Source organism: Zalophus californianus, chromosome 4 (assembly GCF_009762305.2).
Source record: "Zalophus californianus isolate mZalCal1 chromosome 4, mZalCal1.pri.v2, whole genome shotgun sequence".
In the NCBI taxonomy this organism is placed as follows: Eukaryota; Metazoa; Chordata; class Mammalia; order Carnivora; family Otariidae; genus Zalophus; species Zalophus californianus.
Window position 1 is genome coordinate 150,039,091 of NC_045598.1, and position 27,876 is coordinate 150,066,966.

Consider the following 27,876-nt stretch of genomic DNA (forward strand, 5'->3'; position numbering starts at 1 on the left):
TACTGTTTACAAAACATTTCACGTGCTACTCAATGCTTACAAAGACCCTAATGATAGGGGTGCCTGGGTGACTCAGTCGTTAAGCGTCTGCCTTCGGCTCAGGTCATGATCCCAGGGTCCTGGGATTGAGCCCCACATCGGGCTCCCTGCTCTGCAGGAAGCCTGCTTTTCCCTCTCCCACCCCCCCTGCTTGTGTTCCCTCTCTTGCTGTGTCTTGCTCTATTAAATAAATAAATAAAATCTTTAAAACAAAGACCCTAATGGCTAAGTTTTATTATCTGTATTTTGTAGTTGAAGAAACTAAGGCTTAAACTGGTTAAATAACCACATAGCTTGTAAATGTGGAAACCATGATTTACACCCAGGTTTTTCTGACTCCAGAGCCCATTTACTTAATACTGTGCTATACTGGAGTGAAAAAAATAATAAGAAAAGAAGGTTAATAAGCCTTGGTGCTTCATTAAATATGGAGAATAAAGAAAGAGGAGAAATCATAGATATTTCCTAGGTCTCTAGTTTGTGTGACAATGGATTGTGGGGTCATCAGCAGACATGGGACGATAGGAAGAAGAACAGGTTTTGGCAGGGAGGTGATGAATAATTATCTTTAGTAATAGTCATATTGTGTTTTGCCAGTCTTTTTCCAGAGAAATTTATATGTTCGTAATTTAGCATACTTGTATATTGACATATACTGGCTGTTTTTCCTGTGTTAATTCATTGTCTTTTTGTTGTTAGCTTTTTAGGTGGCACAGTTCAGTGTCCTTTGTAAACTCTTAAACTTAAATTCCTGGCAGAATTGTCAAATATTGATTTGTTATTTGAAATATACTATAAATGTTACCTTTTTTATGCTCTGCCTTTAATTTATATAGTAAATATGTATGTCTCACTTTATCTCCAGCTTAATATGTCTTAAATTCATTAGTCTTCACTATTCTCACTCTGTGAACTAGGTTCCACACTGACTTCAGTTTCTCTGACTGAAAGCTTTATAAATAAGAATCTGTGATTGGTCATGGAGTCAATGTCTAATACTTCTAGTACATTCTTAAATGTATTTATCCATAATCATTTCTGTTTCAATGTTTTAGGCTCTTATTCTGAGTATGGCTGTTCCCACTATAATAGGTCTCAGCTTATGGAAAGAGGTAAGAAAATCAGATTTTTATATTATTAAAATGCACTTTATCTTCAAGGTAGTGATAAATTTACATACGTGTAGCATATTTATATTGAGACACTATTGTAACAACATAAAGTGTGATATTCTTAGTATGCTTAATTTTTTGTCAGTAGGAACATAAAAGAAGAGCTAAAACATTTTTAGAATGCCATGTGATGCATGTAGTCTAATGCTGTTAAAATTCGTTTTATAATTGTCAAAGGAAATTACTGAATAAATAAGAGATAATATTACAAAAGTATTTGGGCATGAAAAACCCACAGCTAACATCATACTTAATGGTGAAAACTGAGAGGTTTTCCTCTAAGATCAGGAACAAGACAAGGATTTCCATTCCACTTTTATCCAGCATAGTCCTGGAAGTTGGAAGTCCCAGCCATAGCATTCAGACCAGAGAAAGGAATAAAAAGCATCCAAATTGGTAAGGAAGAAGTAAAATTTTCACTGTTTGCAGATGACATGATACTATATATAGAAAACTCTAAAAACTCCACCAAAAAACTACTAGAACTGGGGTGCCTGGGTGGCTCAGTTGGTTATGTGTCTGCCTTCAGCTCAGGTCATGATGGGATTGAGCCCCGTGCATGGCTCCATGCTCAGCAGGGACTCTGCTTTCCCTTCTACCACCCCTTTGCGTCCCCGTGCTCATGCTCTCTCTCTCTCTCAAATAAATAAATAAAATCTTAAAAAAAAAAAAAAAAAACAGAAAAGGGACGCCTGGGTGGCTCAGTCGGTTAAGCGTCCACCTTCAGCTAGGGTTGTGATCCCAGGGTCCTGGGATTGAGCCCCGCGTCGTTGGGCTCCCTTCTTAGCAGGGAGCCTGCTTCTCCCTCTTCCACTCCCCCTGCTTGTGTTCCCTCTCTCGCTGTCTCTCTCTCTCTCTGTCAAATAAATAAATAATTAAAAAATAAATATAAAAAATAAAAAATATTAAATATTAAAAATAAAATATTAAAAAAACTACTAGAACTAGATAAATGAATTCAGTAAGATCACAGGATACAAAATTCCTGTATAGAAATCCATTGCATTTCTATACACCAATAATGAATGAAGCAACAGAAAGAGAAATTAAGAAAACAATCCCACGTACAGTTACACCAAAAATAATAAGATACCTAGGAATAAACCTAACCAAAGAGGGGAAAGACCTGTACTCTGAAAACTATAAAACAATGATTTAAGAAATTGAAGATGACAAAGAAATGGAAAGACATTCCGTGCTCATGGATTGGATGAACAAATTTTGTTAAAATGTTTATACTACCCAAAGCAATCTACAGAGAGAGTGTGAGAGAGCGCACAAGCAGGGGGAGCGGCAGGCAGAGGGCAGGAGAAGCAGGCTTCCTGCAGAGCAGGGAGCCCAATGCAGGACTAGATCCCAGGACCCCGGTATCATGACCCGAGTCGAAGGCAGACGCTTAATGACTGAGCCACCTAGGCACCCCTAAATAAAATCTTTAAAAAGAAATGGGGATTAAGAGCACACTTATCTTGATGAGCACTGAGTAATATATGGGATTGTTGAATCACTATATTATACACCTAAAATGAATATAAAATAGTATGTTAACCACACTGGAATTTTAAAAAAAGTATTTTGGCAACTCCAAAATTTAAATATTTATAAGATATTATAAATCCTTTAGTTTATTGTAATGTAACATGAAGCTAATTGCCAGTAAACCTGTGAATTATTTTACCTGCAATTAATTAATTGTGTGCATGAAAGATACAACTGATGATTAATTGTTTGGTAATGATAAAATTATTTATTGAGTCTAGGCAGTAAATTAAACATAAAATATATTTATTTTTAAGAATTTATTTGAAAGAAAGAGTGAGCACGAGTGGGGGGACAGAGGAGAGGGAGGGGGGAGAAGCAGACTCCTCACTGAGCAGAGAGCCCAATGTGGGGCTTGATCCCAGGACCCTGAGATCATGACCAGAGCCAAAGGCAGATGCTTAACTGACTGAGCCACCCAGGCAACCTTAAAATAGATTATTTAGATTATTTGTACTGAGAAGGATGAGCTGCTCACTGAAAGACAGTAAAAAGATCCATGACATTTTTCCCATGAGAACAATGTTTCAACATTGTTGGTCTTATGTTAGTCTCTTAGTCTTTTGAAATACTCTGTAACAGTTTTAAACTTTCTGGATACTTATACAGAAATTTTGTTTTGCATTTTAGTTTTTTCCAAGATTAATGACAGAATTAATGGAACTGCAAGAATTTTATGACCCGGACACAGTGGAACTTATGACCTGGATAAAGTAAGAATTGAAGTGCTTTTAAGACTGTTGTTAAACTATTAATTAATGATTGCATGCTATCTAATTGACTCAGGGGAAATAATAAATGCTTTTCCAAATTCTCAGAAGACTCAGAACTTTACCTCCATGCTTTTAGGGATATTTAGTTTTTGATTGGACCTATAATTTGAATTTTCTAATTGAACTCTCCATTGAAAATATAGTATTGAGGGGCACCTGGCTGACTCAGTCAGAAGAGCATGCGAATCTTGATGTCTAGGTCTTGAGTTCAAGCCCCATGTTGGGTGTAGAGATTACTTAAATAAATAAAAAAAAAATTTTTAAAAAGAAAGAAAATATAGCATTGATAAGTTTGAAATTTGAGACTCTTGCCCTCAGACACCTAGAAATGTGGAACATAAATGAACAAATATTCCTTTGGATAGTCAAGAGGATGCTTCTTTTGCCCTGGGTTGGAGGTGGATGAGTGGTAGATTGCTAGTCTTGGTAACCAAGTTTACCAAAATTTAAAATTTTAATTTTTATACCCATGCATATTTTAATGCCCACACAGGACAGAAGATGTGGTCTTGGGCCAATGGATGCAGTGAATTGTAATTGAGACACCTTTTTCCCCTCTCCCAACACATGCATATAACTAAGGGACTCTCAGAGGGCTATAGTATCAGTGAAAGGATAGACTAACAAATTACTCATAGGAGTACTAGAAGAAGATAAGAAAGCATGTCTTCCTTGGCTTCAGCTCTTGGTCAAAAAAAGTCTCTCTGAATTTGTAGCAGTGGATCTGAATTCACATGGGTTTGCAGTTTGAAATTATACTTGTTTAATTCAGGAAATCCCCAGTCAAGAAATTACCATAAAAAGTGGTCCTGGGGTGGTTTGGAGTGCCTGATAGGTTCTCAGACCAGGCTACCCAGGTTTCCACAGATAAGACTTCATGAAGATGAGCTCTAAAATTACAAAACACATGAGGAAACAGTCCAACGTACTAAGAATCAGCTGTTGTTTGAGATAAACAGCAGAATTAGACCTCTAGCAATTTTTTGTTTATTTATTAATTTACTTGAGTAATCTCTACACCCAATGAGACCCTGAGTTTGAGTTGCATGCTCTTCTGACTGCACCAGCCAGATGCCTCAGACCTCTAGCAATTTCCTTTTTTTTTTTTTTTTTTTTAATTTTATTTATTTGACAGAGAGAGACACAGCTAGAGAAGGAACACAAGCAGGGGCAGTGGGAGAGGGAGAAGCAGGCTTCCCGCGGAGCCAGGGAGCCCAATGTGGGGCTCGATCCCAGGACCCTGGGATCATGACCCAAGCTGAAGGCAGACGCTTAACGACTGAGCTACCCAGGCGCCCCTCTAGCAATTTCTGATAATAAAATTTGTTTATGTCAGTTTTCGATGCGTAATAGACTACCACAAAATTTAGTGGCTACAATGATAAACATTTGTTATTTTGTACCATTTTGACAGTCAGCAGATTCAGGGCAGTGGGGAAGATTCTTCTGGCCTGGGCCAGCTGATCTGGGACTGGGTAACCTGGCATGGCCTCTCACATGTCTAAAGGTATCAGCTGAGGGGATGGAATTGACTTGGCCATGGGCCTGGGCTCATTCACAAGGTAGTGGTTATAGAGTTCCCAAGAGCAGCAAAAGAGCACAGATGCCAATGTCAAGCATTTTTAAAGTCTGCTCACTTTATGTTGTTCTTTTGGCCGAGGCAGGTCACATGACCAAGACCAGCATTTGCTCCGAGAGCGTAGGTATGGGAGAAGAATCATTGCGGCCGGTTTGCAACTAGTCTACCCCATGGGTAGACACTATGAAATAACTACACTGAAAATTATTTAAGGGGTGCCTGGGTAGCTCCTGGGATCGAACCCCGCATCGGGCTCCCTGCTCCGCAGGAAGCCTGCTTCTCCCTCTCTCACTCCCCCTGCTTGTGTTCCCTCTCTCACTGTGTCTCTCTCTGTCAAATAAAATCTTAAAAAAAATTATTTAAGACATAAAAGAAGAAACTAAAATATGAAAAAGGAATGAAACACTATCAAAAATAGCCAGGAAAATATGTGGGGGAGACAAAAATGTTTCTAGAATAAGGAACAGGTTTATAGAAATGAGACTTGGTCTTATTATAAGGTCTTGTTGCTGTAAATACACCCTTCATATGTCTAAAATTTGTTTTCTTTTGATCACCCTTAACTATTGTGGCGGTTCCATGGTGTAATGGTTAGCACTCTGGACTCTGATCACCCTTAACTATTGCCCATTAATAATCTTTTGTGAATTGTATTTACCATTGTGGAACCCTGACTATATAGATTTGCATTGTTATTAACAAAAGAGGAAGTTCAATCTTGGTGTGTGATATATCACAATATTTTTAAAACCAGCACAGGGGCCTGAACATTGAATATTGTGCATCAGGCAATCGGACATATATGTTACCGTGGTGTAATCATCCTGTTTCATATCTGTTTCCCCATTACTGGGTATACCCTGAGGACAGTGGCTATGTGCCGACCTTTATTTCCAGAGCTTGGCATTGTCCCTGGCATGTTGTAGGTAAATGTTGAATACAGGAAGTGATTAAATAAGTAAAGACAATCCTTCAGGATCTGCTTTTAGTTTTTTAAGTGGCATCTGTCTGGGACTTTGGATCATGGTTCAAAGTGGAGAACTACATGTGTTATCTGAAGACAGGTACATGGTAAAGGTAGGGAGGAAGCAGGGGGGTGGATGGATTGGGAAGAAGTTGGGTTATGGTGGTTAATATTTGCAGAAGGATAAATTTGAGAATTCACATTATCATCATTGAATTGATTACACTATATAAGGTAGTAAATTCCTGTCACTATATATACCCTGCATTATTTTTTAATTGTATTATTACCACCTGGCCTATATGTTTATTGTCCTCCCTCTAGTCTCTCTCAAAAGCAGGGACCTTGTCTCCACCCCCTGCTTTAAAAAAATTTCTGTATTTTCAGCATTCAAAATACTTCCTGGCACATAGTAAGTGCTCCATTTTTTTGAATGAATTTGTAAATGAAGTAAAAGCTGACATTGAAACTCAAGTATACAATACATTGTTGAGTTGCCTGCTATTTCAGAGTTGGTATAAATCAGTGATCTAAATAGTATACTTACCTTTTCAGTGTGTAAATCTGTGTGCCTTTTTACAGAAGGCAAGCTCCAGTTGCAGCTGTGTTTGCTGGGAGTCCACAGTTAATGGGTGTGATTAAATTATGCACTGGATGGATGGTGACCAGCTTGCCTCTTTACAATGATGATGATCTTCTCAAGAGAAATGAAAACGTAAGGCGTTTTCGATTACGCATTTGGATCATTTTAACATTGCTCTTTATTTTAGTGTAGCTCTGTAATGATGTATATGTTCCTGGTTAGCTAGGAAAATCCAAACAATTTTAGGAAGAGTTAATTAGCTTTAGTTTTTAAAAAGCTGTGTAGTATGTTTAAGCAAGAGGAGAGCCAAAATTAAAATACTAACTTCTTTTTTTATGAATAGTATTGATGTTTCTAGGAGAAACATTTAATTTTCCGCAAAGTTTCAAGGGAACTGCCGTGTCCTATTTGGAAAATATCGTTGTTCTCAATCAAATTACTGAAGGAAGGCAGGCTGTCAGTTACTATCTTGATACATTTTGTCTTTCCAAGCTAAAATTCTGTCTCACTGTGGTTTATTTTTCAGTGTGGGCTGTTACTGATAACTTAGTATAACATTAGAATGATGATCTAATTACTTACGGTTCAGAGAATATATTAATTTGAATGTTTAGTCTGGACATAAATGGTAACTTCATATCTGAGAGCAGTGACTAAATGAACCTGAATTCCAAATATTCTGTTTTTCAGTTGGAGAGAATTTCATATGGTTTTTAATCATGCTCTAAGCTAAGGAGGTAGTATTGCAATATAGAATTTAGCCTGTAAGAATGCAGACTCTGGAATTAGAATACCTGGACTCAAATACTACTTCTGCCATGTACTAGCTCTGTGACTTGGAGCAAGTTTCTTTTTTTTTTAAGATTTTTTTAAAAGTTTTTATTTAAATTCCAGTTAATTAACATACAGTGTAATATTAGTTTCAGGTGTACAATATAGTGATTCAACACTTCTAATCTCTACACCCAACATGGAGCTCAAATTTACAACCCCAGGATCAAGAGTCACATGCTTTACTGACTGAGCCAGCCAGGACCCCTCTTTTCTTTTTTTCTTTTTTTTTTTTTATTTGCATTTCCACAATAGCTTTTTTAAAAAATGGAGGTATAATTGACATGTAACATTATATTAGTTTCATGTGTACAATGTAATGATTTGGTATTTATATATATTATAGAATGGTTACCACAACAAGTCTAGTTAACATCCATCACCATACATAGCTATAAAAAATTTTTTTCTTAAAATGGGAACTTTTAAGATATACTCTCCTAGCAACTTTTTTTAAATGTTCAATACAGTGTTATTAACTATAGTCACTATGTTCTACATTTATTTTGTAACTGGAAGTTGGTACCTTTTGATTCCCTTTACCCATTTTACCCACCTCCCACCCCGTACATCTGCAACCACCAATCTGTTCTCTGTATCTGTGAGCTTGGTTGTTTTTGTTTTTGTTTTTAGATTCTACATGTAAGTGAGATCATATAATATTTGTCTTTCTCTGTCTGACTTATTTCACTTAGCATAATATCCTCAAGGTCCATCCATATTGTTATAAATGGCAAGATTTTATTCTTTTTTGTGGCTGAATAATTTCCTGTTTATAAATACACACATATGTACCACATTTTCTTTATTCATTTATTGATGGACATTTAGGTTGTTTCTGTGTCTTGGCTATTATAAATAATGCTGCCATGAATATGGATGTGCATATATCTTTTTGGATTAGTGTTTTCATTTCCTTTGGATAAATGAATTGTTGGATGATATGGCAGTTTTCTGAGGAAACTTCATACTGTTTTCCATAGTGGCTGTACCACTTTACCTTCCCACCCACAGTGCAAGGGTTCCCTTTTCTCCACAGCCTTGCCAACACTTCTTATTTCTTGCCTTCTTGATACTTGCCATTCTAACAGATGTGAGGTCGTATCTCATTATGGTTTTGATTTGTATCTCTCTGATGATAAAAGATGTTGAGCACCTTTTTTTTTTTAATTGAGCTCTATGAGTTCTTTATATATCTTGGGTGTTAACCTCTGAGCAGATACATGATTTGCAAATATTTTCTCCCATTCATTAGGTTGCCTTTCATTTTGTTGATGGTTTTCTTTGCTATGCAGAAGTTTTACTTTGATGTAGTCCCACTTGTTTATTTTTGCTTTTGTTGTCAAATCCAAAAAAATCATCGCCAAGACCAATGTAAAAGAGCGTGCCGCCTGGGGCACCTGGGTGGCTCAGTCAGTCGAGCGTCTGGCTCTTGGTTTAGGCTGGGGTCATGATCTCAGGGTCCTGGGACTGAGCCCTGCATTAGGCTCTGCACTCAGTGGGGAATCTGCTTGAGGATTCTCTCTCTCTTCCCTCTCCGTTTGCCCCTCCCCCTGCTCTCTCTCTTTCTCTCTGAAATAAATAAATCTTTAAAAAATAAAAGAGTTGGGGTGCCTGGGTGGCTCAGTCAGTTAAACAGCTGCCTTCAGGTCAGGCCATGATCCCAGGGTCCTGGGATCAAGCCCCACATCGGGCTCCTTGCTCAGCGGAGAGCCTGCTTCTCCCTCTCCCTCTGCCTGCCTCTCTGCCTACTTGTGCTCTCTCTCTCTCTGTCAAATAAATAAATAAAACCTTTAAAAAAAAATAAGAGTTTACCACCTATGTTTGCTTGTAGATGTTTTATGGTTTCAAGTCTTTAATCCATTTGAGTTAATTTTTGTGTATTGTGTACAATAGTGGTTCAGTTTCATTCTTTTTGCATGTGGCTTTGCAGTTTTCCCAGCATTGTTTATTGAAGAGATTGTCCTTTTCCAATTGTATTTTTCTGACTCCTCTGTTGTAAATTAATTTACCACGTATGTGTGGGTTTATTTCTGGGCTCTCTATTTTGTTCCATTGATCTATGTGTCTGTTTATCCTGAAACCATACTGTTTGGATTACTGTAGCTTTGTAATATAGTTTGCAGTTAAAGAGCATGATTTCTCCAGCTTTGTTCTTTCTCAAGATTGCTCTGACTATTCAGGGTCTTTTGTGGTTCCATTCAAAATTAGGATTATTTGTTCCATTTCTCTGAAAAATGCCATTGGAATTTGATAGGGATTACGTTGAATCTATAGTTTGCTTTAGGGAGTATGGATATTTAAATAATATTAATTCTTCTAATCCATGAGCATAGAATATCTTCCCTTTTATCTGTGTCTTCTTTGATTTCTTTAATTTTGAGAAGTTTCTGAATCTGAATCTAGGAAGTTCTTACCTCCTAGTTATGAGAATTAGAGATAAATGCACCATGCCTAAAACATAGTAAACCTTAAATATTAGTTATTATTATGTTCTTATTTACTATTAAATTGTACATACACACAAAGAAACATAGAAGGTACAAAGAGGAGCTCAAAAGCAGGAACAATCAATTCTGCTTACAGAATCCACAATCCAAGCCTTCATAAAGGGCATTCCATTGATCTGGGCTTTGAGGGATTAGTAGAAATGTGTTTGGAAAAAGAATGCATATGATTCCAGGCTGAAAAAGTAATAGCTATGAAATTTGTATAGCCATGAAACTAGAAAATAAAATGAGGCCAAATTCTGAAGGACCTGGACTGTCCTGCTGAAGAATTTAGACTCACCCTTGAGGCGTTTGGGAGTTATCAAAGACCTTTAATAAACCTCGGAACGGAATGCTCAGATTTGTTGTAGAGACTTAATTACGGTCAGAGCAGAAAACAGACTGAAGCAGGGAGAGGTCAAAGATGAAGGGATCTACCTGGCGGTGATTTACCTGAGAGGTAACCGCTGCCTTCGACTAGTGTTTTCTGTTACTTTGAAAGGGTAGAATCGCTCAGACAGAACATATATCATATATTCCTGAACTTTACTTCTTGTGGATTTCTTTGTTGTCTTACTATTAGTCTTTTCCTAATACAGAATTTCAGACTCACTTAAAGATTTTATTTAATTGACAGGGAGAGAGAGAGACAGCGAGAGAGGGAACACAAGCAGGGGGAGTGGGAGAAGGAGAAGCAGGCTTCCCGTGGAGCAGGGAGCCTGATGCGGGGCTTGATCCCAGGACCCTGGGACCATGACCTGAGCCGAAGGCAGTCCCTTAACCAACTGAGCCACCCAGGCGCCCCTAGGTCAGACTTTTAATTAGGTTCTAATTAAATTTAAACATTTTAGAGTTTTATGTTTTATGTGACTTGACTATGAGACTAGGCACCAGGAATACTGCTGAACATCCAACAATACACAGAACAGTCTCCCTCTGTCCCAACAAAGAATTATCCAGCCCAAAATGTCAGTAGTGCTGAGATTGAGAAACCCTATCTATCAGTGATGTTATTGCCATTGCAAAGAGGTGTTTTTTTTTTAATGCCCCATGAATATGTTACAGTTTCTCAAAATTTTAAAATAGAAATGTATGTGAAAAACAGTAAATAGATACAGGCTGGATAGAACTATTTCCATTGAAGCATATTTAAAAGTAAAATGAGGGAGAAATTTCCTCTTGGTTTATTGGCATTCTGTGCACCACAGAATATTCAGGTGAGTATCTCTGTCGTATTGGTGGACGTTGGACTGCAAGGTGCTGGATAGCCGGCAACCCTAACATGTAGTAGATGGCTGCTGAGTATCAGATAGGTTGGGATGTTGTCCAGTCTAGATTTCAAATCTCAGTAGTTTTAGGGTATATAGTATGTGGTACTTTGGGCTGGACATTTGTGATTTTATTATTTTCTGAAGGATAGCAAGAGCTACTCCTATGTTAGCATTTCAGAAGAACTGAAAAACCTTATTACTTAATAAGATCCAGAACTTACTATCTAATAAGGTCAGCAGACTTGTAATGAAAAACACTATGGAATCAAGACATGAGTTTTATTTTATTTTATTTTATTTTTATTTTAAAGATTTTATTTATTTATTTGACAGAGAGAGAGCACAAGCAGGGGGAGCAGCATAGGGAGGAGAAGGAGGCTCTCTGCTGGGAGGGAGCAGGGATCCCAGTGCGTGACTTGATCCCAGGACCCTGGGGTCATGACCTGAGCCGAAGGCAGACGCTTAACCAACTGAGCCACCAGGCGCCCCAAGACATGAGTTTTAAGCATTCTTGCTCATTCAGTATTTTGTGACAGTGGTCAAATTATGTTTAACCTTGCTGATTTTATCTCCTGTATAAATGAGTATGAAATACTCTGTACATGGTAATAAAAATTGTAGGAACTATTATAACTCAATAATAAAAAGACAAGCCAATTAGGAAATGAGCAAAAGCCCATTTGCAGCAATGTGGATGAATCTTCAAGGCATTATGCTAAGTGAAAGAAGACAAAGATAAATAACTATATGATATCTCTTACATATGGAACCTAAAAAAGCCAAACTCATAGGAACAGCCAAAAACATAGAAACATAGAAATAGTAGTCATGGTTACCAGGGGCTGGAGGGTAGGGGAATGGGGAGATATTGGTCAAAGTGTACAAACTTCCGGTTATCAGATGAGTAAGTTCTGGGGATCTAATGTACAGTATGGTGATTATAGTTAACAATACTGTATTTACATTCTTGAAAGTTGCTAAGAGAGTAAATCTTAAATGTTCTCGTAAAAAAAAAGAAATGGGGGTGCCTGGGTGGCTCAGTCGGTTAAGTGTCTGCCTTTGGTTTGGGTTGTGATCCCAGGGTCCTGGAATTGAGCCCTGCGTCGGACTCCCTGCTCTGCGGGGAGCTTGCTTCTCCCTCTGCCTGCCACTCTCCCTTCTTGTGCTCACGCTCTCTCTCTCTCAAATATATAAATAAAGTCTTTAAAAAAGGAAAAAAAGAGAAATGGTAATAATGTGACACAATGGAGGTGCCAGCTAATGTTAGGGTAAGTAAGCATTTTGCAACATTTAAGTGTGTCAAATCAATACATTGTACACCTTAAACTTGCAGAATGTTATGTGTCAATTATATCTCAATAAATCTGGGGGGAATATGGCCAAAGGACTTGAAGGGACATATCTCCAAAGAAGATATACAGTGGACAGTGAATGAATTATGAATATAAGCTTCTTGAGGGAAGGAATCAAGTCTTAGTGAATATCTTTATTTTCCATAGATAGTGCTTAATACTAACTCATAGTAGATGCTCAGTGTATAGTTTCAAATAACAAGTTTTAAATGTTTTAAAATTACTGTTTTAATTATATTCTTTCAGATCTATCAAATCTATTCAAAGCGATCTGCTGAGGATATTTATAAAATACTGACATCCTACAAGGCTAATTACCTAATTGTAGAGGATGCTATCTGCAATGAGGTGGGAACCATGAGAGGCTGTAGGGTGAAAGATTTATTAGACATTGCAAATGGCCATGTAAGTAACCATTTGAGAGGATCTTTTTGACAAAAAATGACTTTTTTAAACTTTTACTCATCAAACTTTATTTCTAGAACTTAACTAAGAATATAATTAAAAGTTATATAACAGTGGGGGAGTGCATTAAAAGTAGTTTGAAGTATTTTTTCAATGTACAGAAGAAAATTTGGGCATTTTTGCAGAAAAAAATAATTTGACCAATACCTGGGTTCCTTATTCGTTTCCTGTACTTGTTCATGTCCCACATTTATGTGCAGAAGATGGCATAATTTGATTTGAATGATTATTTTACCTTTTTATAATAATCTAAAGAGCAGCTGGTTACATTGTCACATTATTATGTTGAGAATTTTCTGATAATTTGATCCATAGCTAGAAAAATCGCTTACTAAATTATCACAGTCTCTGATAGCCACAAAAATTAGTGTATTCAGAGCTACTTTGGTTTTTAGGATTTAGCTGTATTTTAATTTTTCAATAATTTTGGCTGTTTTACCAAGCTTTTTTACTTCTCAGCCTGCAATGTATACATGATATATCTGACAACTAAAAGAAGGACAGGGGAGCTTGTATATCTGGTAATTAGTGTTGTCTGGAATGGGTGCCTTTAGTCCTGGGAAAGTTGGGGTTGGATGACCTTAGAAGAATTTCATCTGGCCATTCTGAGTTGACATGCATGTTCCAGTCAGGTTGCAGCCAAGATTTTTTTCTATCTCTTCCTAAGTAATAGCTCTTTCTCTTATTGTCCCAGACCAGTTTGGAGGTGAGAAATGAGTTTTTCTGATTTCCTCCTTTGTCTTTCTTCATGACCCCTTCATCCTGTCATATAAACGTATTCTGTGTTCTGCTGCATGTATTTTGAATTTTCTCTGTTGGTACTTGATATCTGTGATCTTTGGCCTAATTGGTGACAAAATGGAATTTTATTAAACATCAGGTATTCAGTAATTACTACTGTGTTGCTACCTGCTATCTGGGGCCTTTTAATTCTGATCTTGGCTATCTCTCTGCTCCCTTTAAAAGATCAAATTATTTCTTCTTTCATGTAATACCAGGCATGGACTTAAAGCTATTCCATCTTTTTACTCTAAAAGTTGGTTCTCTGACATCTTTCCTAAGCATTAGAAGAATGTTTACTATTTTAGTATAGAAAACCCTTCAAGCTAGTTAAGCTATCTTAGTGAACATCGTTAAGGTAAGAATGTAAAGGTTTGCACTGGATAAGTCACAAAAACTTGCTTACTAGATAATTGTGAGTCATTTCTACATGAGGAGAAAACTTTGAATATATATTAAGAATATGTCCATTTCTCAATCTTAGTAGGCTCTATGATAAGTCAGAGGAATGATAATGGACTAGGGAGATAGTCTTCCATATTTGAGGATTTTAAAATCTTTTTGAAAATCAGAAACACTTTATACTGGTCTCAATCCCAAGGGCAAGCTGAAGAGTTTAATGGAGATGGTGACTCTCTTATAAAGAGAGTTCTAGATTTGCTAAACAATGTGAGATAGTCCATGTGTAGCAATAATGTATTTTTTATATAAATATAGTCACTTGTACATTGATTGTGTTTCTCCTATAAACTTCATAGCCTTTTTAATAGTGTGTTTCCTATCTTTTGATAGGTGGTTTGTGAAGAAGGTGACAAGTTAACCTACTCAAAATATGGGCGATTTTGTCATGAGGTCAAAATTAACTATTCTCCATATGTGAATTATTTCACTAGAGTATACTGGAACAGATCCTACTTTGTATATAAAATCAACACTGTGATATCCTTTCAGTCTTGAAAGATAGCAGAGCCTTCATTTCAAAGACTTCCATCACTTGAAATAAAATGTGATTTTCTTCTTACCTACATGGTGTCTTCTAGAAATCAGAGTATGGACATTTGAAATGTTGCTGCTGCTTTTTCCCTCCTGCTGTTAACTGGATTCAGAGTTCTGCAGGGAGTAGAACATCAAGCATTACTGTCCTTTGGTAAAATGTCAAATCTACCACTCTGTAATATTCTGGTCAGGTGTTTTCCTTATACAATGTCACATGGTCTTTAAAGACTTTATCTTCTCAACTGTTATAAAATTGTCCTCATAAATCTTCATTCTGTCATAACATAGGTCTTGAATTTGAGTATGTTCAAGGTCAGAGTATATTTCTCAAACATAACATTTAATAAATATGTCATTTAATGTCATATAATTATAGACTAGAAGGAAGGAACTCTTCTTACCCTCAAGACAGTTTCTGAAGGTATTTCATGGTTTATAATAGAATTGAAATATTATAATATTACTAATTTAAATGTTAGCTGAAAATATGTGACATTTAAATTAAAATTTGTTAACTGTATAAAGGAATGTGATTTTGAAGGATGTACATAAAGGTATATCCAGATTTTCCATGATTTGCTTTCATCTGCTGCTTATATAACTGTGCACTTTCTTAGTAAAATATAGTACATGGTATTGCATTTTATTTTACAACTATTAAGTGGTTAACTTTTTTCACTTATGCCCATAAATTTAATACCAATTTAATCATGATAAAACAGTAACTCTTGTTACCTAAATATTTTTTAAAACAGATATTTAAAAGAATGTTGTTCAGGTTTTTAAAAGATATGGAATGGGGTATACAGTCTATTCATATATTTTATACTGAAGTATTAAGTGAAAAATTAAATCTTTATCAGAATAAGAATATTCTGATATTAATGACTAAAATGACATAACACCAAAATGAACAATTTCTGGAGATGGGGCAGATGCTATTAAAAATACTTATACATACAGGTATGTTTATTATAAAACACAATGCTATTATTTATGAAACTATGGTACAGTCTTCAACATTAAGAACAAAATGACAAGAACAAAATGACAGTTATTATAAAATTCACAACACAGTTTCACAACCTAAATGCTACGTTCCTTTAGGGTAAGTGTTTTCATATTTTTAATTATTTATTAAAAGAAATTCTTAAATGATTAGTTGGGCTGTATAAAGAGATTTGGGATAGATGTATCATTTTAATAAGACAGGATGCATGTTTAATTTTACCTTACACATGTTTAGTGAGCAGATTTTTAAAATTTTCACTTGTTAGAGTGCTATAAAAATTACAATTTCAATACTCTAAATTACTACATTAGAAGGGAGCATCTTTTCATTAACTTTATTTTCTGTATTTTTTTTTTTTTAAGTACAAAAGCACATGCATTCTTAGATTAGCTCTAGGATGTTTTGCTTTATTGGAACTTCAGAATAATTGTTTGATGGCAGTGTCATATATCTGGTGCACTAGTTTTATTGGTTCTCATTTCATGCTTTTTATATAGTTTTTAACAATTATATTAACATAGTTAAAGGCAGGGCATTTCAGGTTCTCTATACATCTTAATAGTGAGTCACTAGTATTTAGCTTCAAGCCTTATGAAAACATTACTGTGGGGACGCCTGGGTGGCTCAGTCGGCTAAGTGCCTGCCTTTGGCTCAGGTCGTGATCCCAGAGTCCTGGGATCGAGCCCCACGTCGGGCTCCCTGCTGAGCAGGGAGTCTGCTTCTCCCTCTCTCTCTGCCTCTCCCCCTGCTTATGCTCTCTCTCTCAAATAAATTGATAAAATCTTAAAAAGGAAAATATGACCGTGGTTACCTAAGTGTACAGCGAATAGTCACCTGGTAGTCCTTGTGATCAGAGCATGTAAAACATTGCAATTTCAAAGTCAGCTTGCATATTTTGAAAGGAAAATAGAATAACTTATGTAGCATGAAATATTTAATTGAATTTTTATTGATTTATATTATCAAATATGCTGAATTAGTTTTGATGTGTTTTTTGTTTTTAGCTTTTGACATATACATATTAGTTGCTTTTGCTTCTGTCAACTTATTTCTTAAATAGATTTGGAGAAACTTCTAATTTTTTAAAATGATAAATATTCAGTCAGCATCAGTTGAAAAGGAAAATGTAAGCTTTATTAGAGAAGTGATAATATTGGATATGAGAGATTAGCTTACTTCTATTTTAACTGTAGTTAAAACAGTAGTAGTAGAAAATTGAGTGAGGAGCATTTAATTAATTTTCTCGCTTATTTGTAGAGTAACAAATGATTAAAAATTCTGTAAGTAATTCCATTTGGGTAATTTACAGTTGTTAGATTTGACAATAAAAATCTATGAAAGGAGCAAAGTTTATGGTTTTAGGATGGAAGGAATTTCTCAAAGAAATACAAAACATACTTTGCCCTTGATGTTGCAGAACCATTGAAATAAGTGCCTTAACTTCTGTTTACTTTTTATTTTTCAAAAAAATATTATGGACTTTTTTCCTTTCTGTAAGAAGATTTTCGTATCTTTTTCCTCATCATTAAGCACAGAGGAAGACTCCTCACTATGCTATTTTCAGTATTAACTTTAATTCATTAATAAGCAAATCTTTGATAAGGGTACCAGTGGGATTTCTAGCCTGCTAAATTTATTGAGCTTCCCAAATGCCAAACAATCTAACAAATAAAACTTAATTGATAAGGTATATGATATTGACTCTGTGCTGGTTTATATTTTTTTCCAACTTTGGCGCCTATAACTTGGTGCTTTTTGTTAGACTAGTAGGATTTTACAGCCTAGGGAGTATGCATTGTACTTCAGAACTAACTTTTTTCTTCATTACTTTTTGTGTACATAGACAAGGATAGACATATATATAAAAACAGCATGTTTTTTCAGGACATTAACCCAAACCACCAGGTAGCCTCACTGTTGTGGCCCTCTTCCATGTACTCCAGATCGATTCAAGGAGAAGCAGAAATGGAGGTCAAAGTGTGTTATAAGTTGGGGCTGGAAAATAATGCTTTAAAAAAGTAGGTTATTAATTTCTTGAAGGGCACAGTGAATAGCCTAGCCATCTTACTAAACTGTTTTGTTTTTGAAAAATCACTTGTTTTTTGGTCCTTTCTATTTTTGAACTGTTAAAACATTTTATTGCCTCTAGTGGATAGATAAAAGTAGTGCCTCTCTTCATAAAATTGATGGGGTTTCTAAAAGTTGTATGTAAGTCAAACATTTTGGTCAATTTATTTTAAATGCATGAATATTTAAAGATCATGTGTTATGAATTATTCTGTATATTTAAGAACCTTTTGTAAAGCAAATAACTACTTCCTAATTTACATCCCAATATATTCTTTCTTCATTTGTCCACTTTTTAAAATATATAGGCTCTATTGTTGCTATTTGCTAATAGTTTTAGATCCCAATATGTATTGAAATTACAATTTTGAAAAGTTGCAAGTAAAATTGAACAATTTCTTATTAAAATAATAACTCATTATTAACTTTTTAAATGTTTAGAGTTAACACTTTAAATAAAATTAGATGTGAAACTTGCAACGAATATATTTGATCCAACTATTTTCCATCCATTAAGGTTTCTAAACATTATACTTACTTGTTTTCTGTAATAAAAAGGGTCATTTAAGCACCAGATTTGCCAAATTTACCATAAAGTCATCTTTGAATTGTTTGCTTATGTCCCTTAGAATTGGCAACATTTTGCCTGACTTCTATAATTCTGTGTGCAGTTCTATGAGAGATACCCTGAACATCTGGCCACAATATTTAGTGGATTAATGGTATCAGATAGAAACATGCATTCCAAACTTCTAGTCTGAAATATCTCATGAATAACTTTTTTATATTTTAAGTTAATAGCTTTGTACAGCTATTTAGCAAAGGTGAATATAGCTGCTTTTATGTATGTTGACTTCTGAATCATATCTGTAACAATGTATAACAGATTAAATGTGTTCCTCCTGTACTCAAGTTCCCTCTTTGCAAAAGAATAAAAGTTAATTTCAATAAATATAAATCCTTTAAAAGAGTTGGGTTATAAACTAGTTTACTTCAGATTTTGTAACATTAAATGTACTTTTATCAAGAATGAAATTATTTATTTCATGCTTAATTACACTCCTTGTTTTGTTTCTATAATAAAACTTTTTAGAATTTTAAGTTGTCTTTTATTTATATATGTATCTTTTTTGTTGTAGCTTTAATGAGACATAATTTATATACCATTCAATTCACCCGTTTAAAGTTTACAATTTGACAGTTTTTAGTATATTGAGTTGTACAGTTATCACCATGATTAATTTTAGAACATTTTTATCACCCCAGAAAGAAACCCCATACCTTTGGCTGTCATCCTTAGGCAACTCTTACTAATATACTTTCTGTGTCTATATTTGCCTATTCTGGACATTTCACATAGATGGACTCATGATATATGGTCTTCTGTGACTGGCTTCTTTCATTTAGCATAACATTTTCAAAGTTTATTCATGTTGTATGTATCTTTTTTTATCACGAAATATTCCATTGTATGGATGTACCACATTTTGTTTATCCATTCATCATGGTGGATGTTTGGGTTTCCACTTTTTGGCTATTATGAACAATGCTGCTATGAACACTTGTGTACAAATTTTGGAGTAGATATAGGTTTTCATTTTTCTTTTTTTTTAAGATTTTATTTATTTATTTGAGAGAGAGAGAGAATGAGAGTTAGAAAGCACGAGAGGGAAGAGGGTCAGAGGGAGAAGCAGACTCCCCGCCGAGCAGGAAGCCTGATGCGGGACTTGATCCCAGGACTCCAGGATCATGACCTGAGGTGAAGGCAGTCGCTTAACCAACTGAGCCACCCAGGCGCCCCAGTTTTCATTTTTCTTGAATATATGTCTAGGAGTAGAATTTCTGGGTTATATGATAACTATGGTAAATGAGGAACTGCCAGACTGGTTTTCAAAATGGCTGTACCACTTTAACAATCCCTGCAACAATGTATGAGGTTTCCAGTTTCTCCCTATCCTTGTCAACACTTGCTTATTACCTTGCTTCTTGGTTGTAGCCATCCTACGGGATGTGAGTGGTATATTACCACATTTCAATTATGGCTAATGATGTTGAGCATCTTTTTATGTGCTTACTGGCCATTTGTATATTTTCTTTGAAGTAATGTTCATTCAAATTCTTTGCCCATTTTTTTCAAAAATTGGGCTGTCTTTTTATTATTGAATTGTAAAGGTCTTTATTCTAGATATAAGTCGCTCATAAGATACATGATTTGAGGGGCGCCTGGATGGCTCAGTTGTTAAGCGTCTGCCTTTGGCTCAGGTCATGGGCCCAGGGTCCTGGGATCGAGTTCCACATTGGGCTCCCTGCTCAGCGGGAAGCCTGCTTCTCCCTCTCCCACTCCCCCTGCTGTGTTCCCTCTCTTGCTGTGTCTCTCTCTGTCAAATAAATAAAATCTTTAAAAAAAAGAAAGAAAAGATACATGATTTAGAAATACTTCCTTCCATTGTTTGGGTTTGATTCACTTCCTTGGTAGTGTCCTTTGAAGCACAAATGCTTTTAATTTTGATTTTATTGTTAATCACATTTGATGTTATTGATAGAGCATTTAAAAAAATATTTTAAAGAGCGGGGGGGGCCAGCTAAGGGAGAGAGAGAACCTCAAGCAGACTCTATGCTGAACTTGGAGACCCATGCAGGACTTGACCTCAGGACCCTGAGATCATGGCCTGTGCTGAAATCAAGAGTTGGATGCTCAACCAACTGAGCCACCCAGGCACCCCGATATAGCATTCTTACTGTGATGTGTTTGAAGTAGATCTGCATGTGTCCTACTTGGGGTTTGTTGAGCTTCTTGGTTATATACATTAAGAATTTTCTTTAAATCCAATTTGCAACTTCTTATATTCCTATTATACATATGTTGGTGTGTTTAATGGTAACCCATATTTCTCTTAGGCTCTGTTCAATTTTCTTCATTTTTTTCCTTCGTTCTTTGAATTGCATAACCTCTATCAATCTATCTTCAAGTTTGCGAATTCTGTCAGTTCAAATCTACTTTTGAGCCTTTTGAAATTTCCATTTGTGTGTGTGTGTGTGTGTGTGTGTGTGGGTGGGCGTTTGCACATGCATGGGTGCCTATTCCATTTTTATCTCTATTGATGTTCTCTGTTTATAGTAACTGGATAATAGTCCCCCTCCCATCCCCTGGAGCTTGTTATTATAGTTGGCTTCTTTATTTCCTTAGTTTTGGCTGTACTATTTTAGTGATGTCTGTTTCCTCCGCATTATGGCGCCTCTGATGTTGGTCCTCAGACATCACTGCCTTGAGCATGTACACAGTCACCCTGGGGTGACAGTGGTTTTAACAGGGCTCCTTACTGTCTCTTTCCTTGATCTTACTCAGCTGTGAAACTCTACTAGTCAGCCCTTGATTGTTCTATTGTTTTCAACAATCCCCTGGGGCATAAATTGCTCCACAACCTGATCCAATGAAATCCTGTCTACTTTGAAGGGGTAGTTTTGGCAGGGACAACCCATGATTGTGGTTCGTTCTAATGCCAAGAAGGCTCTTTGCTGTCTCTTTCCCTTCTTGCCTCTGGTAAACTATATGGGCTATGATTTAGCTTGTATCTTTTATGAAGCTACCAGCTTCTTAATTGCTTTCCACCAAAATCTGTGGTTTTGATTACCCTTAAGCTTGAACTTCCCTACACTCTGTTTCAAATAAAGGCACTTCTTTTGGAGATACCTGTGGAGCTCTCTGTTTCACATCCTGGTTTTCTCTGTAGACAAAAATCACTGAGGCACAGTTCTGGAGCCTGGAGTGGAGGCAGAGTTACGGGTCTCAGTGGCCCTCCTACGTTAGGAGCAGGCTTCTGGGTAGAGATGATAGCCTCTCTGCTCTGGCCGTGGCTCTTCCAGTTTGGAACCTTCACCCTACAAATTAGCTGGGAAGAGAATGACCAGTGTGCCATGCCTGAGATAGAGTCTCCCCTCTTAAGAGTGGGGGCTGGTAGTGATGAGAGAAAAACTCTTTAAAGGCCTAGTACACAAGGGAAACCTTCTAAGTCAATATGACTGTCTATAAACTTTGTTCAAAACCAAAAGCCTGATTTGTGGCCCAGCACATATGCATTGTACATCTGCTTTGTGAACGAGCAACGTAAAGGAAAACCATCTTGTCCTTGAGCTATCTATCGACCAATGTTACTAGTCCCAGCATTCCTTTATGATAAAACTTGTGATTCCTGCCTGTATGCTAACCTATAATCTTTTGAGCTTTTACAAGATGTGAAAAAGTATATGACCCTGTGAAAACTGTTCATTTTCAAGAACACTTTCTTTCTTTCTTTCTTTCTTTTTAAGACTTTAAGTAATTTCTCCACCCAACATGGGGCTTAAACCCACAACCCGGATGATCACGACTTGCATGCTTCACTGACTGAGCCAGCCGGGCACCCCCAGAACACTTTCTTCTCTGTGAAGAGTGTTTCCTGGGCAGCTGTGCTAACTTGGGCTCTAATAAAATTCTTTTTTCTTTTAGAGATTCTAAAAGGTTTGTTCAAGTTGTGTTGACCAGTGAAAGAAGGTAACCCCTAACCCCTTGGCCTCACTTGCTTGAAATTTAGGCTTTGCAACACATGGCTGGGAGAAAAAAATTTAGGTGGCCTGCCCCTCCCAGAAAGGTACTGTAGCCCTCAACAGGGCACTGAGTGGGAGAGGTAGCCCTGCATCCTTGTCTGTACCCACCTGGAGTGTATTTGCTATCATGCTGAGCTGAGGGGTGGGGGTAAGGGGGTGGATAGTGGTTCAAATGCCACATGAGTTCAATGCTATAGACTGTGACTGTTCTTACCGAGTTTTAGTAGATTTTTTTGAATAAATATTTCTTCACTTGCCATATGCCCTTAGGTCAATTGCCAGAGATTTTTAAATGGTTGTTTTTTAAAAAAAAAAAATTGTCACCAGCTAGGCTTGTTTCATGGGAGCTCCTCACACTGCCGTTCCAGATGTGGGACTGTGTACATGAACTTTAAGGCTATTGGTGACTGGAGAAAAATTTAGCAGATCATTTACAGTAATAACTAATTGGCTTTCTTTTTGGTAATCTCATTGGTAAGGAAATAGAATTAATTAACAGTTATTACTTACCTGAAAAATTATGACTAGGGCTATCGAAATGAGGGACTGGCTATTTGCAAATCTGATAAACTAAATGTCAAAGCAATGAAAAATGGGCTCAAGTAACTGCTGCAAATATTCAGTTATAATCCTATTTAGTGGTTTTTATAACCACAGTGACAAAATAGAGTGAAATTAGGGTAATGTTTACCCCATAGGGTAATTGGTGAGAAATAAAAATTTGATACGAAGTAAAACATTTTCAATTCCTGCCAGGTAGCAAGTGTTTTGTAAATTTAAGCTACTATTATCTGAATATCAAGTTCTGGTCCAGTGCCTGATACATAGCAATGTTAGCACTTTCATAGCTCCTAGTCAGTATTATCTTTTAAAATCATTGAATAGGGGCACCTGGGTGGCTCAGTGCGTTAAGTGTCAGGCTTTGGCTCAGGTCATGATCTTGGGGTCCTGGGATCTAGCCCCATGTCGGGCTCCCTGCTCAGGGGGGGCGTCTGCTTCTCCTTCTGCCCCTCCCCCTGCTTTGTCCTCCCTCTCTCTCTCAAATAAATAAAATCTTTTTAAAAATAAAATAGTATCACTGGATATTGTATTAGAAATTAAGTCTGCAAAAGTTAACCCTGAGGGTTGGCTTATTAAATGAAATCTAAGTATATTGGACAAAGAAACTTGCAATAATAATAAATCTATCAAAGACATTATCCATTTGTGTTACAGTATTTTTGATCTCTAGTATTTCTTTTGTTTTTTTCTTAGGGTTTCCATCTCTCTGCTTACATTGCTCATCTGTTCTTGCATGCTGTCTGTCCATTAGAGCCCTTAGCATATTAATCATAGTTGTTTTAAATTCCTTTAAATTATAGGTAATTCCAATATCCCTGCTCTGTCTGGTTCTGATGCTTGCTCTGTCTCTTCAAACAGTGCTGTTTGCCCTTTAGTATGTCTTATAATTTTTTTCTTGATAGGCAGGCATACTCTGGGTGAAAGGAATTGCTATAAATAGGTTTTTAGTAATGTAGTGGTAAGGTGTCGGGGAGGGGGAAGCACGCTGCAGTCCTATGATCTGGCCCTGGACTCTTAGTGAGCCCGTGCCTCTAGACTGTGGACTTCACTAGTGCTTCTCATTCTTCTCCCTGTAGGTGGGACATGATGGCCAGAGTGGGCTAGGGTTGGGTATTTACCTTCTCCCAGGTCAGTTAGGCTCTGATGAAGCCCTGTTAAGCTCTGGTTAAATAGTTTCTTCTTAGGGCGGAATTCTTTGTATAATTTTGGATAGCAGTGCTTCATCCAATATATCTTTTGCAAATATTTTCTCCCAGTCTGTGGCTTGTCTTCCCATTTTCTTGACATTGCCTTTCACAGAGCAGAAGTTTTTAATTTCAGTGAAGTTCAGCTTATCAGCTATTACTTTCATGGATTGTGCCTTTGGTAGTTTATCTAAAAAGTCATCACCATATCCGAGGTCATCTAGATGCTCTCCTATGTTATCTTCTAGATGTTTTATGATTTTGTGTTTTACACTTAGGCCTATGATCAATTTCAAGTTAATTTTTGTGAAGTATGTAAGGTCTGTGTCTAGATTTGGTTTTTTGTTTGTTTGTTGCATGTGGATGTTCCAGCACCATTTGTTGAAACGACTATCTTTGCTCTATTGAATTGTCTTTTTTCCTTTGTCAAATATGAGTTGATTGTATATATGTGGGTCTCTATTCTGTCCCATTGACCTATTCATCTATTCTTTCACCAGTACCACCCTGTCTTAACTACTATAGCTTTATAGCCTTGAGGGGCTTTCAGGAAGACTGAGGAAAAAGATACCCAGGAAAAACAAGAATCACACCATGAAACTATTTAGAACAAAACTTACTACCTTAGGTCACATGCAGAGCTCTAGACAGGAATCAGAGAATGTAGACTTTAGCTTTCCTGCAGAAAAGAAGCCAATAGTAGGTCATTGGGATGAGTAATGATGAGTCCGTTTATTATATATGCCACAAGGATGATCCAACTTTTAAAAATTATGCATACAGTTGAATAGAGAAAAGACCGGAAGGATATGTAGGCTTTCCTTGCTTTAACATACACCGATGTCAGCTACCATGGTTTAGTTAACACCAGTCCTCCAGCAACACAGTTCAAATTTTAGTTACCATGGTATAGTAACTGTTCTCACATAAAGTACAAACTTCACTGCCAGCTCTTCAGTCCACAAGGCACTCTGTACATAACAGATTCAAAATCTCTGATTGGTAACTGCACATCTGTTTCCCAGTTCACACACAGACAGCAAAGCGGGTGATGATGTCACCTCCGTGTCTGCCAGTGAGTGATAAACCCAAGTGATATTTTACAAAAATGGGTAATTGAAAGAGGGAATTAGCCAAACAAAGATAAAAGTGCATCAACGAAACAAAAAGTCATGTTTGAATGAATTTTGAACCAAAGGTACATAAAGTTATAGAATAAATACCTGACCATGGATATATCAACACTGCCACTAGTCAGAGATTCTAGATATGCTGCTGCCAAAGGAGCTTCGTGAATGTATTGATATGAGAAAAGATGGAGATGTCCCAGAGGAAGTCACACTAACAAAAAAACTTAAGATTAAAGGAATTCTCAGAGATATTTCATGACATTGGAAACCAAAAGGTAAAATTATGAAAGCTGATCCGAGCTTAGAAAGGGTTATGAGAATTTGCCAAAACAGAGAACACATGCTTGCTCTGTATCACGAGTCATATGATGAGAAGAAGGCAAGCACTGTTGAAACTACTTTTGATAAGTTTCTTATGGAGAAATAAAATACTTCAATACCCAAAGTTTTTAGTGTTTAAATTATAATATACTAAATATTACTTCTTCCATTCTTTTACTTCCATGTTCACTTATAACCACCAGTTAGAGAGTTTTTTAATGTTTTGACAAAATTTTTCAAAGTTTTAAAATTTAGAGGTGCCTGGGAGGCTCAGTCGGTTAAGCTTCCGACTCTTGGTTTCAGCACAGGTCATGATCTCAGGGGTTGTGAGACTGAGCCCCATGTTGGGCTCTATGCTTAGTGGGGAGTCTGCTTGAAGAGTCTCTCCCTCTGCCTCTCCCCCCAGTCACGCACCCTCTCTCTCTCAAATCTTTTTAAAAAGTTTTAAAATTTATTTATTTATTTTTAAAGATTTTATTTATTTATTTGACACAGAGAGAGACAGAGAGTGAGCACAAGCAGGGGGAGTGGCAGGCAGAGGCAGAGGGAGAAGCAGGGGAGCCTGCTTCTTAACAGAGAGAATGAGTATATATTTATACATGAGAGTCATAAACGGGGGAGCCCGATGTGGGACTCCATCCCAGGACTCCGGGATCATAACCTGAGCCGAAGGCAGTTGTCCAACCAACTGAGCCACTCAGGTGCCCAAAAGTTTTAAAATTTAAAGATCATGGAACAATAGTAACAGTTTCCATTGATTATCGAGATCATTTTTGCATCATTTCAGCTTGCATGGTAATTTCTATGGTTCTGCACTGCTGTACAAAGCAAAGACTGCTTGTATACCAGAATGTTGATAATGGTAAGGTGGTAGAATTATTGGCAATTTGTAATTTATTCTATTTGTTTGTATTTTCTAAGTTTAATTCCATAAACATGGATTGATTTTGTAATTTATTTTTATTTTTTATTCTGTAATTTAAAAAAGCAACAAAACGTTATAAAAATTTTAGAAGAATAAAACTACAATATTGCTGCAGATATAAATATTTGAAAATGCCTGTTAAGTCTTTTTGGGGAGGGGGCGTGGGGAGGAGGCTCTGAGGAACTAACACCTATCTTTTGTGGTTAAATACTATCAATATAATGGAAACATCATGATTGGTTAAACCTCACTGTCTAAAAAAAGCAGAATCAACAGCCCAATATTTTAATTGAAAAATCAATGTGAACTGATTATGCAGCTTAGTTACTACCAAAAGTGGCAGTAGCAGCAACAGTTTGATTCACCACCATTTCTCAAGTGTACCCATTTCATCCAGATTTGTTGTTGTTGTTGTTGTTTTTAAGTAATCTCTACTCCCAAGGTGGGGCTCGAACTTTTACAACCCCAAGATCAAGAGTCGCACGTTCCACCAACTGAGCCAGCTAGGCTCCCCTCATCCTGATTTGGTTTTTTAAAATGTTTTCTGCAACAAAAGAATAAAGACTTGTAGTTAATTCCACATCTCGAGGCAGGGAAAAAAATCAAGATGGAGGTAGAAGGGTGTCACCTAATGGAAATATAAGTCAGCCCAAATTATGACCGTTTGAACATCAGTAAGAAAATAGTAAATATAGTAAGTTGAAATACATTGAGTCTATGAGAGGCCAAAGTTCATCATGATCCTTAAATGAGTAAGTTAATACAAAGTGTACAATTTGGTGGTTGTGATATGAAAGAAGGATAGATGTAACAGGATGTGATGGTAGTAGGATATACTTCGTTGTTGTTTAAATAAGTAAGGGACGGTTAATACACAGGTAGTTCACTTCTATTAAGTTTATGACTCTCATGTATAAATATATACTCATTCTCTCTGTTAAGAAGGATGAGTCTATCCTACGACCAGCAATTGCACCATTAGGTATTTATCCCAAAGATACAAATGGAGTGATCCAAAGGGGCACCTGCACCCCAATATTTATAGCAGCAATGTCTACAATAGCCAAACGATGGAAAGAGCCCAGGTGTCCATTGACAGATGAACAGATAAAGAAGAGGGGGTATATATATATATATATATATATATATATATATAATATATATACACAATGCAATACTACTCATCCATAAAAAATTGAAATCTTGCCATTTGCAATGACATGGATGGAACTAGAGGTATTATGCTAAACGAAGTAAGT

The 27,876-nt window shown here is 36.5% G+C and overlaps 1 protein-coding gene across 7 annotated transcripts in view; it reads left to right on the forward strand.

Moving 5' to 3' along the window:
• The window catches only part of DPY19L4 (dpy-19 like 4), a 62,501-nt gene extending 47,645 nt beyond the window's left edge, over nucleotides 1-14,856 (forward strand). For 5 of the 7 annotated variants that reach the window (XM_027611899.1, XM_027611907.1, XM_027611915.1 and 2 more), the window contains 5 exons: nucleotides 1,095-1,151; nucleotides 3,381-3,463; nucleotides 6,649-6,781; nucleotides 12,839-12,997; nucleotides 14,630-14,856. In XM_027611899.1, coding sequence (XP_027467700.1) covers nucleotides 1,095-1,151; nucleotides 3,381-3,463; nucleotides 6,649-6,781; nucleotides 12,839-12,997; nucleotides 14,630-14,794 — 597 coding nt within the window. In that variant the 3' untranslated portion in view covers nucleotides 14,795-14,856. The remainder of the gene's footprint in view (nucleotides 1-1,094; nucleotides 1,152-3,380; nucleotides 3,464-6,648; nucleotides 6,782-12,838; nucleotides 12,998-14,629) is intronic. The other 2 variants (XM_027611905.1, XM_027611910.1) reach the window with 2 other exon arrangements.
• Nucleotides 14,857-27,876: the final 13,020 nt, after the last annotated feature.